Genomic DNA, 14,415 nt, shown 5'->3' on the forward strand with positions numbered 1-14,415 from the left:
ACCCAGAGAGATAGGGTGGGCAGGAAGAGGGGGAGGGGGGGTTTAGGATGGGGGGGACACATGTATACCTGTGACCGATTCATGTTGATGTATGGCAAAAACCATCACAATATTGTAAAGTAATTATTCTCCAATTAAAATAAATTAATTAATTTTTTAAAATACTATCTCCAGAAGACTAGTTCTAGGAAGTCAGACAGCCCTGAAAGTTTATAAACCAGTGATTCAAAACTCAACTGCTTTTAGTGTAGAGTGGGTGAGCTATGGAAGTCTGGAGACCGCCTATCTTTCTCAAAGGTATTCATAGTTATCTATTTTAAATAAGAGTCTGCTCAAATCAATCATATCTTATGGCTTCAACTGCCCCCGGGAGTCCTGGTTTTAGATTTTGGAAGATTTCCTGTCATTAGTACTAGACTAGTACTTCCTTTTTTCACATCATGGTATCTGTAGAAAATGATATCTGTGCTAGAACAATGTGATAAATGGACAAAGTTGTTCAAGGCAGAGGCAACTGGCCACTGAGCTCAGCCCCTCAGCTATACCCTACCTGTAACCCCTCCCCCAAACCAGTGTGCAGATACACGCAAGTTAGGAAATTATTCAATACATTACATTGTTGTTAACTCAATGATCAAATAAAAATGGGATGTTCTGCTTATTACAGCAATGGGGAGAATCTTTAACTCTACATACAATGTACTGGACACTCCCCAACAAACTGAGATAAACAGACTGAGATAAAGGTGACATCAATAAATAAAAAAGTTGCTAAGAATACCTTCATTATTTCAGCATAACCACTTCTTTAGATTCATTGATTCTGTACTTTTCATCTTGTACTATCTATTCAGACTTGAAGATAAAAGCTGTGGAAAGCAGACTTGTGTAAACATCAAAGCAGACCCCAGAGACAATCTCATCCAGCAAGTGTGTGTGTGTGTGTGTGTGTGTGTGTGTGTAGGGGGTGGGGTGCGTATGTAAGCAGAAAATCTTGAGACCTTCTCTGCTTTGGGAGGATGAAATCTCTTGACCTTGGCTTTGGCTTTCCCTCTCCTCTCCCATCTCTCCTCCCCACCCTGTCTCACCCAGCAGAGGGGTCTCTGAAGGGATTCCATGGACCACAGTTTGGAAACTACTAAAGTCCAATCCTCTTATTTTATAGTTAAGGCCCAAACAGCAAAAGATAGCTTCATTAGTTAGGGACAGAACTGTGATTAGAAATGTTAGGGGAGCAAATCAATTGGAAAATCCATCAGAAATAAATATATTTTATAAACAGATAGTATAATCATGCTTCCCTGGTAGCTCAGCTGGTAAAGAATTCACCTGCAATGAGGGAGACCTGAGTTTGATCCCTGAGTGGGGGAGATTCCCCTGAAGGAGGGCATGGCAACCCACTCCAGTATTCTTGCCTGGAGAATCCCATGGACAGAGGAGCCTGGCGGGCTACAGTCCACAGGGTCCAAAGAGTCGGACAAGAAGGAAGCAACATAGCACGCACACATGCAGATAACCACACTGAGTGAACTCAGAGTGGCGTTACCTTTCAGCATTATGAGCAGCGCAGATGGCTCCTCAACGTCATCAACGGGCACAGAAGAGTTTGCTCTGCTCAGAGTAATGTGGAAGATCATTTTTTCATGTTCTTTTTCCACCTACTGAGCTTTTGAATATCCCACCCCTTACCAAATATTCATTCCAAGCAAGACCCTACTGTTGATCTTACATCTCCCTATGAATTTACTGTATGAACAGGCTGCTTTTCCCTGGGGTCATTAATTACCGGGAAAAAAAGATTTTTTCCTGATAAAGAGATTGCAGACTGGTGGAGAAATAAGTGGGATCTTTCTGAGACCCTAAAAATCCCTTTAGGTAGACAGCTGATGTACACAGACATTTCCTATTCTGCCGGTAAGAAAGTGTTTCTGCCCAGCACTTGTAAGAAATTCTGTTGGATAAATAATATCTTTACAAAAAAACTTAGTAATCTAGGCAAATGGAACATGAAATGAAAGATGAAAAATGAAAATGAAAATGCTCTATATCCACCTTGGCCTAGCTGTTCTTTCTAACTTTCCATGTTTTGAATGATTAAGAAGGTAAAATTCAGCTAGTCTAGAAAAATTCACTTTATTCTAAGTGCCAGTATGAAAAGTTTGGGGGCTTATTTTTGGTGGGGGAGGGGTAATGATGATCTACATAGTGTTAAACAAACCTGATATTCTACTTAAATTTAATTAAATAAGCTTTTGTTCAATGCCTTTCATATGCCAGGCACTGTGCTACTGATTTCATGTGATGTAATATCCTCTAAACTAGGGGATTTCTTGTATTTATTAGGCATCCGGGTAATATTCGGAATCTCCCTGGCAGGTTGTCATAGACTGTGGGATACAGAACATTAAAGAACATAAGCTACTTCATCCTTTCCTCTTATTACTTTACAGACGAGGAAACAGGCCCACAAAATGTGAAATGGCACATCATATGTCTCATTGATGGTGTGGGCCAAGGACAACCACACCAGATTCAAGCTGCCTCCTTATCTTGATAGTGTCCCAGAATCCCGCAGGAGCCATGGACCATTGCCCTGTCATCCTCTGAATTAGTGCCAGTTCACATTGTGCGAGTTAACATCCTACAGCCCAGGCTGAACCACTGAGATGGGAAGCTCAAGTTGGCATCTGAACCCACAGGACTGTTTCAACAGTTGACTGTGTGGCCCTAAGAGGCTGACTATGTGGACTCAAAAAAGCCTGCTTTGACAGTCCCTTCCTGGGTAGTGAAGGGGTGAGTAAGAGCAAAACCTTGGCTATAGCTTATTATTTGTGCTTGATTTCTTTGGCATTGTTTCTTAGGAAGGTGCTATTTTTTTTTAATGATTAGATTATTTCATTTGAAGATAATTTGATCCAGTCTGTTGCCTTACACATGGATTTGAAAATGATTTCCCTTGGCATATTTCTAGGTTTAGAAGCTAAGCTCACAGGCATTAAAGCATCAAGTCCCAGAGCCAATTCTTCTCTTTTTCAAAAACAGGACTTAAAAAACATCTCCTTCAAATAAGTTCTGACAGTCTTAAGATTAGTTAAAAGCTCTACACAGCACTCAAGCAACATGTGTGCTACCCTAGTGACTGATAATTTGAGCATAGACACTAACCCGGATCTGTGAGGTAGAATGGCCCAGCTATCAGTCTATTTTGTTCATTGGAGCATGACCTAAAAGAAGAGGTTTATAAATTTTTTTTGCAGACTGGTGAAACCTATTTTACTCATAAAAATATTTTCAAACTCATAAAATAAAATAACAGGATTATAAAGAAAACTATATTAATATATGTTTTATAAAACATAATTTAAAATCAGGATATTTTGTGTGCTCTTTAATTAACATACTAAATAACAAGTCTTAAGAATTACTCAAATTTTTAAGTCACACTGAGTGTGTATAAATGGTATTTCTAGATATCTGTAACCAACTCTAATGTTATATAAAAATATAAGTGATTTTCATTAGTCACAAGGTCACAGACACTGCTGTTGTATTAAGGTTTGCTACTTATATTCAAAATTGGGGGAAATTCTTAGTTACAGTTAGGAACTAACACAAATGAAGAGGTCATGTTTTTTCCCATTGAAGGTCACTCAACCCACTGATTTCCATATATGGATCTACTGGGGTAGACCAAGTTCAGAACTGTAGCTAAACTACACCTTTATGAATTCTTTTTAATGTAGGAATATTGGTACAACACAATGCCTTAATCAGCACTTACTCTTCCCCCAAGTTCAAGATAGTATAATATTTTATATAACCAACCTCTTACTATTTTTTAAACTTTTTATTTTGCTTTGGGGTATAGCCGATTAACAATGTTGTGATCGTTTCAGATGAACAGCAAAGGGGACTCAGGAAGGCTTTATGAATTAATTGTGCCCTGTGCAACCTCAGGGACTCATGAAATGGGGTATTTTACAGGTGGTTAAAACTCTGGACTCATTTTGGTTTCTTCATGAAACTCCCTGTTTCACAAAGCATTCTTTTGCAGTCCACTCTGTTGTTGAATTCTGTTCCTAAATTTCAGGCTCATCTTCAAACAGCATTGTTCCCCAAGCACAAACCAGGACTGCACCAGGAAATCAACTCTAATGCTTGATGGAGATGAAACAGTTGCAAATATATAAAGATTCCTTGACTTTAGAGGAGTCAGAAACCCTGGCTGAAGGAATATCCTCCCACTCTTTACTCCCAGACTATGATTGGTGGCACTGGGCCTAGAGAGACAACCTTCAAGTTTAGAGACAAGGACAAGAGTCCTTGGGGCAATGGTCCAGTGTAGGGAAAAGGACCTGTGCTTGTCAGGGAGGGAGAATTAAGCTGACATAGAGACGTGGTGATGGATTGTCTTGGGAGCTGCTCAAAGGAAACAGTTCTAGTTCTGGATCTAGAGTCAGCCTTGGAAAGGAATGTTAGGCTTTTCGTTTTTTTTAACTTGTCCCAGCTTTCCTCTCCACTATCTTACTCTTCTCTCGTTCTTGACTTTCTTCTTTAGTGATCATCGATGCCAAGTTTTTGCTTCCACTTATTGCATCCCCCCATCCATTCACCCACCCCGTGCAAAAACATCACCAAAGTATCAATGGGGAGAAAGGAGAGGAGTTAACATTTTAGTAAGGGAGCAAATGCAAGGAGTGAAAAATAAACAAATAACAAATACATAAATGATAAAACACTTTGAAAAGTGATCTGTGCTTACCAAAAAGAGAAAAGATTGCTGGAGGAAATTTAAGGGAAGAGGTTTCACTCTTAAAATCTGAATGCAACCATATTGTTGTAATTTTTTTTACAAATAGTAATACACATATTACTATTTGTAAAAGCAATAGTAACATACAATAGTAATACACATATTACTATTATATTTTAAAAAGTAAAAGTAGGCAGAGCCTGTTACTATGTTCTCATTATTACTATTACTAGCTGCTATGACTTTATCTCATTTAGCCCGTTTGATTCCTGACTCATTTGGTGGGATGACAGTTTCAGTTTCATCTTCATTAAGCCTATACATTCCACATCCATTGAATAAACACAAATGAAACCAAAAATTCTCTGTTGATTTTTTTCTTTAGGGTTTTATTACAGCCCCTGTTGATCTGCTTCTCCACCTTTTTTTGTTTTTAAATAAAATACTTGAAGGATGAATGCAGTCCCTTGCTTCTGATGTCACCAGTTTTAGCCTTTTGGCATCATTTCTTGGGACAACACAACAACAATGCTTGATAACTTTGTTTCCTCCCCCCACCCTTTGTTTTAATTGCTTCTCATTTCCTAAATTACATCTCTGCTCTTGTGGCTAAAGACCTCACAATGTCTCTGCACTTTTGACCAACTTTCTGTTTTTTTTAATGCTCTCAGGATTGTAACAAACAAGTCAGTAAACATGTCCAAGGACCACTGCAGGCTGGACAGTGCAGCCTGTACTTCCTCCTTCGGGACTTGCAGTTCTGGACTCTAAATGAAAGGGGAAAATACGCAAAACCTTTGCACCCGACTTAATTCCCAAAGCCCCAGACTGGCTGCAGATATTCCGCACGTTTGTGCGTCCCTGCTACGTTCTACATTGGCACCACTGGTATGTTTCCCGAACAACCACCATCTGCGTGTAAATATAATGTTATACCCACTCAAAGTTTTTCCAAGAATAGGAAAATAAAATATGACAATTACCTGCCCTGTCATTTGCTAGAAAGAGCTCTGTTTTAAATTAAACCAAAGAACAACCACAGACTTTTGTTCCAGTGCCAATATCCAAACATGTTTGGCTTCTGAGCGTCTCAAATTTCTTAAGTTCAAATCCATTAGTATATAAATCTACTCCTCAGCTGCCTTTCACACGCAGGCATGCAAACCACACGGAGCTACTCACCGAACTGTCTGTCAGTGGGTCCCTCATGGTGAAATGCTGTTTGCTTCAGTCCTTGTACCTACACTCCGGCATTCAGGATGCTGCACCCAAAGCTGGGTGTGTCCTGGACTTCCGGGATTCAAAGGGCCTAGAGTACGTCAGTCCTTGTCAAACACTCCAAGAAGGAAGTCCCAGCCCTGGACTTTAATCCCATTTGCTTTCTGAAAAAGCAAAGAATGGCTCCGGGTCAAGAGCGCTGGAGTGAGATGGTGAGAATGATTTCTGTAAATAGTTAGGGGTCAGAATACTGAGTCGTGAACTGCATGGCCTTGAAAGACAGCCCAGAGATTATAAAGTGTTCCTGGTGATTCAGTCACTCAGGGCTGGTAGTAGAGAGATTCTCTAAGCTTGCTGTATTCACTATGTTTTTTTATTTTCTGTTTTCTGATGCTTTGAAATACTGGGGCCTTTGGGATTGACGTGGAAGGATTGCCCCTTCCAGGATTAGCTAATTCCTTGAGACAGACAGCAAACAACCAACTTGTAAGCACGGTTTTGATATGGAATACAACCAGTCCGGAGCCAGACCCGCAATCACCTCCCTTACCTACCTCTCACACATCAAGTCAATATCCCCCTGCCCCAAACCACCCAGGGCCAAGGTATCAAACAATTAAGACCATCCCTATATAACTAGGGCTTCCCAGGTGGCGGTAGTGGTAAAGAGCCTGCCTGCCAATGCAGGAGATGTAAGAGACTCAGGTTCAATCTCTGGGTCAGAAGATCCCCTGGAGGAGGGCATGGCAACCCACTCCAGTATTGCCTGAAGAATTCTCTGAACAGAGAAGCTTGGCGGGCTACAGTCCATAGGGTTGTGAAGGGTTGGACAAGACTGAAGCAACTTAGCACGCACCCACGCATGCTATATAACCATGACTGTAGTGGAAAATGTCCAGAAAAGCTTATGAGGGAGCAGGCGTGTAGTAAGCAACTCAAGTGCCTAACTCAACCCCCTCACTACTACCCCAAAAGAACCAAGAGGCTAAACTATCAAGTTAAGAAGGATTTTTCTATGCTCACCCTGATTTTTTTTAATCACTCAAGAGGATAAATCAAACCAGAAATCAGCCATTAGCAATTTATTTTTTTAATTGTTTTCTCTGCACCTGTGGCCTATGGTCAATCCTGAGATTTCCAGCTAATGGCCTATAACAGCTGGTCTGTGGGTAGCTTTGCTCTGACTGGTGGACGGGTAAATGCAGGTCCACAGCCCGGAAGGAGTTCCATACATACAGCCCAGCCCAGTGGAACACTTCAGAGCTGCCCACATGACTCAGACTCCACTTATCTGCCCATGGTATGCAAATGCTATGCAAAGTATCCTTGGGCTTCCCTGGTGGCTCAGATGGTAAAAAAAACCCGCCTGCAATGCGGGAGACCTGGGTTTGATCCCTGGGTTGGGAAGAGATTGAAGGGGGATTGAAGGGAAGATCCCAGGAGGAGGGCATGGCAACCCACTCTAGTATTCTTGCTTGGAGAATCCCCATGGACTTTTCTGAGGAGCCTGATGGGCTATACAGTCCATGGGTTCACAAAGAACTGGACATGACTGACCAACAAAGCACAGCACAGCACCGCAGAAATAACACATGCAGAGGCAGAGCCAGTGAGGGCAGAAGACTGTCTCTGTAACCCAGTGGCCCCTAACCTCTGGGACGTGGACCAGTACCTCCTGTCAGATCGGCGGCAGCATGAAATTAGAAATAGAGTGCCACACAGTGTGACAAGAGATAAATGCAGTGCAATAAATATAATACATTTGAATCATCCCCGAACCATTCCTTCCCACCCCTGGTTCGTGGAAAAATTGTCTTCCATGAAATTGGTCTCTGGTGCCAAAATGACTGGGGCCTGCTGCTGTAATCTGAGTAGAGAGAAGGGGTCCTTAGGGACCTCCATTCACACACTTAACAACGTTCTACCCTGAACTTCTTCCAAGGAAGGTTATCACTGGAGATTACAACATGGAGTCCTAGCTATCCAGGGCTAGAATTAGATAAGCTCCCCGCCATACTGAAAGCGGCTTAAGACACACTGTAAACTGAGGTTAATAACATGTTGCTCAGATTCCCACTGGAGGGCTCCCTTGCCCTCAGAGAGGGTAAACGACTTGGCTTGAGCCTCGGATCCAGAGCCTGGGGCAGCTCAGTGTCTTCCCCCAGTTCCTGCTGCACTTGTCTCAGTTCAGGCCTACCTCAGCTCAGCAAGGGGAGATTGGCCTCCCTTACCAATCCCCACAAGAAATACTGTCACCCCAAGCTACTGTGGTCTCTGTGACCCTCTGGGAGGTTGGGAGGACATTCCCACACCCATACTTCTCATGTGTGTCTCTTCCAGCAGGCTAACTAGTTTTCCCTTAGACCTCCTGGGGAAATTAAAATATCTCCATCTTACTATAGTCTCCCTACCACAGGCTATCTCTTGTAAAGGAAGCTGGGTGTCCTGACTGAATTCGGAGAATTAGAGTTGGCTATTTGTTAAGCTTTTCAGAGGGTGTTTGAATCTGCAACAAAACTTTGATTTTGGGATGTTAGAAGAGGGCTGTATTTATCTCTTGTCGCAATGTGTGCGTGTTAGTTTCTTAGTCGTGTCCGACTCTTTGCAACCCAGTGGACTGGGGTCTGCTAGGCTCCTCTGTCCATGGAATTTCCCAGGCTCCTCTGTCCATGGAATTTCCGGCAGTTGGAGTGGATTGCCATTTCCTTCTCCAGAAGGTCTTCCTGACCCAGGGATTGAACCTAGGTCTCTTGCATTGCAGGTAGGTGCTTTACCCTCTGAGCCACCAGGGAAGCCCCTTGTCACAATAATGCTGTGTAAAAACTAAGCTCATGTGCATGAAGCAGGGCATCCAGAGCTGGTGCTCTGGTACAACCTAGAGGAATAGGGTGGTGAGGGAGGTAGGAGGGGGGTTCAGGATGGTGGGACACACGTACACCTGTGGCTGATTCATGCCGCTGTATGGCAAAACCCACCACAATATTGTAAAGTAATTAGCCTCCAATTAAAATAAATATATTAATAAAAAAGAAAAAAGAACCCCCCCTCCCAAAAAAAAACTAAGATCATGGCATCCGGTCCTATCACTTCATGGAAAATAGATGGGGAAACAATGGAAAAAGTGACAAACTTTATTTTCTTGGGCTCCAAAATCATTATAGATGGTGACTGCAGCCATGAAATTAAAAGATGCTTATTCCTTGAAAGAAAAGCTAAGACAAACCTAGACAGCATATTGAAAAGCAGAGACATTACTCTGCCAACAAATGTCCATATAGTCGAAGTTATGTTTTTTCCAGTAGTCATGTATGGATGTGTGAGTTGAACCATAAAGAAGGCTGAACACTGAAGAACTGATGCTTTTGAACTGTGGTGTTGGAGAAGACTCTTGAGAGTCCCTTGGATAGCAAGGAGATCAAACCAGTCAATCCTAAAGGAAATCAGCCCTGAATATTCATTGGAAGGGCTGATGCTGAAGCTGAAACTCCAATAATTTGACCACCTGATTTGAAAGCCAACTCATTGAAAAAGACCCTGATGCTGGGAAAGATTGAAGGCAGGAAGAGAAAGGGACAACAGAGGATGATGAGATGGTTGGATGGCATCACTGACTCAATGGACATGAGTTTGAACAAGTTCCAGGAGATGGTGAAGGGCAGGGAAGCCTGGCGTGCTGCAGTCCATGGGGTCACAAAGAGTTGGACATGACTGAGCAACTGAATGACAACAATAAACGGAAGATCCAGTGGTTTCAAATGACTTTATTTAGTCCACAAATGTGTGGTTTAGTTGAGTGGTTCTTTGGTTCTCCTCGGGCCCACTCATGCAAAAGCAGGTCATCTCCAAACGTCTGTTGCTCTTGGCAGGGCAGTTCTTCTGGGCTCTGCTGGGCGGGTGACTGGCTGGGAGCCGAGGTGAGTTTTTCTCAACCTGAAGCCTAAGCCAGACTGTTCTAGGGTATGTTGAGGAGCCAAGAGTGAGTGGAAGTGCTCAGGCCTCTCAAGGTGCAGGCTTGGAATGGACACACCATCACTTTGGCTCCGTTCAGCTGACCAAGGCCAGTCACAGGCCAGCCCCAATTCAAGGGGATAGGGAAGATTCCAGTCCTTAGTGGGAGGAGCCGAGTGTCTCACTACAAAGGGCACAGACACAGAAACGGGCAAAGAGCTGCATTTTACATTCAATACACTACATAGTCAATATTTGTTCTTCAGTGACCAGAGAGATAAAAGTTGATAGGATACTGAAAGGGAGGACTGAAATATGTCAACCTTTCCTTTTCTTCAATTCAACCTCAGGGGACCTGTTTGGAACTTCAGCAGAGGTTGAGGTCAGGAAGAGAAATACGGGGAGTTGAGTTCATGACAGACTTTAGATATTGATTTGGAAACAGGGTGGTTCTCCTTTCTGACCCCACACTCCATCCTATACATACACACCCCTCCCCTGCAGAGGGTGGAGGGGGTGGCGGGGAAGTAGCAGAGCAGGTTCTCCAAGGTGGCTGCAGCCCCAGAGGCTGTGGCTGGCGAGGCACCTTGGCAAGGAGGCCAGAGGAGACCAACTTGAATAAGTTTGTCCTTGAGCAGATGAGAATCAACAACCCCTGACTCCCAGAAATGGCCCAGCGAGACTGGGAAGAGGAAGTTGAGTTCCTGTATGAGCAAGAAGGTGAAGAGCCTTATAGTTTTGGAATTGGTATTAACATCACCTTGCTTGTATCTATAGGTTGATGAGAATTCTATATAGTGAAGCATCTCAAAGAAGGTATTCTATATATTTTTTTCTAAACAAAGATGCCCAAGACATCTTTTAAAATTTGTTCTCTTCAGGCTTGTCTCTGGTCATCTGTTCTTGGCTTGCACTCATTCTCTGGCTTCTTTCCAGTACAGGCCTTCAGCTGACCTACTGTCCGATCATTCAGATCCTCGTCTTCCTGCTTTCTTTCCCAGTCTGTGTTCAGCAGTCGCCTTCCCGGCATGACCTCTCTGCAGAAAGAAAATCTGCAGTGGATTGATCTGGAAGCCACTCCACTGCACTCCACCCACCCCATTTGGTGCTATCTCCAAGGCAGGCTTGCCTCCAACAACATGAGGACACATTTGTTAAGTGTCTATAAGCAGATGTTGGGTGTCTTAAGTCAGTAAGAAGGAGCCCAAGAGTAATAGAGGTGCGTGCATGCTAAGTTGCTTCAGTCGTGTCCGCCTCTTTGTGACCTTCCATACTGTAGCCCTCCAGGCTCTCCTGTCCAGTCCATAAGAGTCTCCAGGCAAGAATACTGGAGTGGGTTGCCAGACCCCACTCCAGGGTATCTTCCTGACCCAGGGATTAAACCTGTGTCTCTTACTTCTCCTGCATTGGCAGCAGGTTCTTCACCACTAGCATTGTTGTGGCCAAGCATTCCGGGAAACAAACTCACTCAGAAGGACAATGCAGATAGTGGAGTGCAGTTTATTACACCGGCAGGCCCAAGGCAGAGTCTCCTCTTAGCCAAGGATCCCAACAAGTTTTTGCGAAAACCTTATATACTCTAAGTGTATATGCACAAACCCACCTCCCCAAATTTCCTAGTCTGAACAAAGGAAAAGAAAGATACAATCAAAGTTAACCCATGATTCGTATGCCTTAAGCCTAGGTAGTTGCTGCTGCTGCTAAGTTGCTTCAGTCGTGTCCGACTCTGTGCCATCCCATAGACGGCAGCCCACCAGGCTCCCCCGTCCCTGGGATTCTCCAGGCAAGAACACTGGAGTGGGTTGCCATTTCCTTCTCCAATGCATGAAAGTGAAAAAATGAAAGGGAAGTCGCTTAGTCGTGTCTGACTCTTAACAGCGGACAATTATCAATAGGCCTGTGGTCATACCGCAATAAGCATAATAGAATTTATGATTCTATTTGGTTGCACAGATAATTAGGGTATTCTTTTAGGCAACAGAGAGTCTAGGTACGAGCCCTGGGGCTCCTCCATCCGGGGGGTCTGGTTTTCCAGTTGCTATGTCATTTCCATAGCTACTGGGCATATAGCTCAAAGTCCACAGTCCGGCCCAAGATGGAGTCCTGCTTTCACGATGGAGTCTGTTCTGTCTGTTTCCTCTTTCAGCCCCACCTGGGAAGCGTGTAATAGAGGTTAAGAGCAATTCAAAACTTGCCTTGACATTTCTTTAGTAGCCAAAGCATGTGAAGAATTGGAAATGGCACAAGCATGGATCAATAGGGACTTGGTTAAATACCTTAAGGTAACATGGGCTCACATTTAGAGGACTTACCATGTGTCAATATTTAATATTTGTAAAGCTATACTAAGTGCTGTATAAACATTAACTTTTAAAATCATCATAGCAATCACTTGAGATAGATCCGTATTATTTTGATCCTTATAATACACATAGGGAAACTGAGGCACGGGATGGTTAGGTGACTTACCTAAGGCCACACAGGTAGGAGTTGGACAGCTGGAATTCATCTAACTCCAGTGCTTCTGTGTTTCCTTACTATGCTGCCTTGTTACTCAACCCGGATATTGGAGTGAAAGAGCCAAACAATGAGGACAGACTATAAAATAAACAACAAGTTGCAAGAGAAGTGAGTCTAGTTGGTTACCTATGTAAGAAAAAAAGATCCAGACACATATACACCAGGCAGATAACACTATAGCTCTGAAGGACAGAACTGTGGAGGACTCTTCCTTTCAGGGGCCTACATTTCTATGTAATTTTAACATTTAAAACAAACATATACTGCTTTGAAAACAAACAAGACAAATAACACTTTTTAAAAAGGATAACAATTAGGCTAACTTTAATTTTAACCTTTTAAAAAAAGTTAGAACCAGTAAGTGAAATGGAGACAGCAGGCCTTGTTAGTCCATATCTTCATGACTTTGTATAATGCTGCTTCCTTCCGCCTAGAATTCCTTCTACCTTTAAGTTGCCTTAGTGGGCTTTCATTTATCTACAAAGTCCAGCTGGTGATATTTTCCCCAGACACAGTTCACTCTTGCCTTTGTACTGCTGTTATCCAAAGCTTGCCCTTCTTTTAATTCATCTATCCTATTGTGTGGAGATTATTAGTTTAATGGTCTGCCTCCCACACTACTCAGTGAGCTCTTTATATAAAGTATGTGGAGCAAGGAAGTGTTCAATACATAAATATTTTCATTTAATTGAATTCAATTCTGAGAAAGTGGCCCCATTAGCTAGTTCCTCTTCATCTATAAGATGAGAATGTTGCTTTTGAGTAGGCCTGTATCCTTAATTCTCAGGAAGCAGAGTTCAAAACACTGAGAGTCAAGATAAGTATGACCTCTGGGCAGGAACTCTAAAATGGGAAACAGTCCAAATGCCCTTGGGAGTCTCTGCTGCTCTGATTAAAAATGGCCTTGACAAGCAGGAAACTGAGAAGGAATCAGAAGAATCCCAAGGGGCCACTTAGAGAACTTTCTTGGAGATTTGTTGGTTAAAAATATATAAACATATGAGATAAGAAGGCTTGGAACCAAGGATTTAATCAAAAGGTGGCCTAACGCTAAGAATAGATTTTTAAAAACTGGAGTCTAAAATGAGCCAAGTTCTGCAAAGTTTGCCAGGAACATCTGAAGGAATTTTTACCATATGCACAGCAAGAAGGATGTGAAGGGACAGCATCTGGGCTGGGGGCTGTTGAACCATTTTTGATGACTGAGTGAGCAGCAGCGCTTGGTCAGGTTGTAGGGTTCCAGGTGTTCGAGGGTCAGGCAGAGAGGCTGGCCAGCAGTCGATCACCTCTTCACCGTGCCTTGACACAGCCCGATTCTGAGTCCTGGACGAAGCCGAGTGCTCCTGGGCCTGTTAGAGCCGACAGAGGACCAGTATCCTCTCTGCAGTCGTTCCAAGCATATTAGAGCCACGGACAGTGTTTACGATATATGACATCACCTCCACCAATCGCCCTCAGAAGGAACTATAGAAGCAATCTCATTCTGACTAAACGACTTTTTATTTTTAGTCTCTGGTGGTTTGCTGCAGTGATTAGTTTCCTTAATTTCCATGTCTCCCCAGAGCTGGAAGAAATGTTTCTGAAGCCTTGCCTTAGTGCATACATTAAAAAAAAAAAAGTACCTCTGCCCAAAGCCTCAGGATAAGAAAACAAACAAAATCTACCTAATTCAGAAGCGCTAATGAGTGTTTTAAACTAGGGCAGGAGTGGAGGAAGGGTATGTGTGAGGGGGAACACAAGGATATTGTTACTGTTAATAGTCAGCCTAAGTTGTAGCATCTAAAGTAAAACTAAACTTTTAGTTTGTATGGATTATCTGGTGGTTTAAAAAATAGCACAAAAGGTGTGTGTGAGTGTGTGTGTGTGTGTGTGTGTTTACCACTTTCCACTTCATAAAAATTTCCTAATTTTTAAATTTAAGTCCAAATGATCACAATTAACTTACTTTCTAAATACAAAGCAGGCCTGTATTCATT

At 42.8% G+C, this 14,415-nt stretch overlaps 1 protein-coding gene across 10 annotated transcripts in view; it reads right to left on the bottom strand.

Annotated features, from left to right (window-relative positions):
* The window catches only part of NOSTRIN (nitric oxide synthase trafficking), a 64,873-nt gene extending 58,260 nt beyond the window's left edge, over positions 1-6,613 (bottom strand). For all 10 annotated transcript variants that reach the window (XM_055572339.1, XM_055572336.1, XM_055572338.1 and 7 more), the window contains exons 1-2: positions 6,526-6,613; positions 5,936-6,135 (exon numbers count right to left, since the gene is read on the bottom strand). In XM_055572339.1, coding sequence (XP_055428314.1) covers positions 5,936-5,962 — 27 coding nt within the window. In that variant the 5' untranslated portion in view covers positions 5,963-6,135; positions 6,526-6,613. The remainder of the gene's footprint in view (positions 1-5,935; positions 6,136-6,525) is intronic.
* Positions 6,614-14,415: the final 7,802 nt, after the last annotated feature.

The sequence above is a fragment of the Bubalus kerabau genome, chromosome 3, assembly GCF_029407905.1.
Source record: "Bubalus kerabau isolate K-KA32 ecotype Philippines breed swamp buffalo chromosome 3, PCC_UOA_SB_1v2, whole genome shotgun sequence".
Taxonomy (NCBI): Eukaryota; Metazoa; Chordata; class Mammalia; order Artiodactyla; family Bovidae; genus Bubalus; species Bubalus kerabau.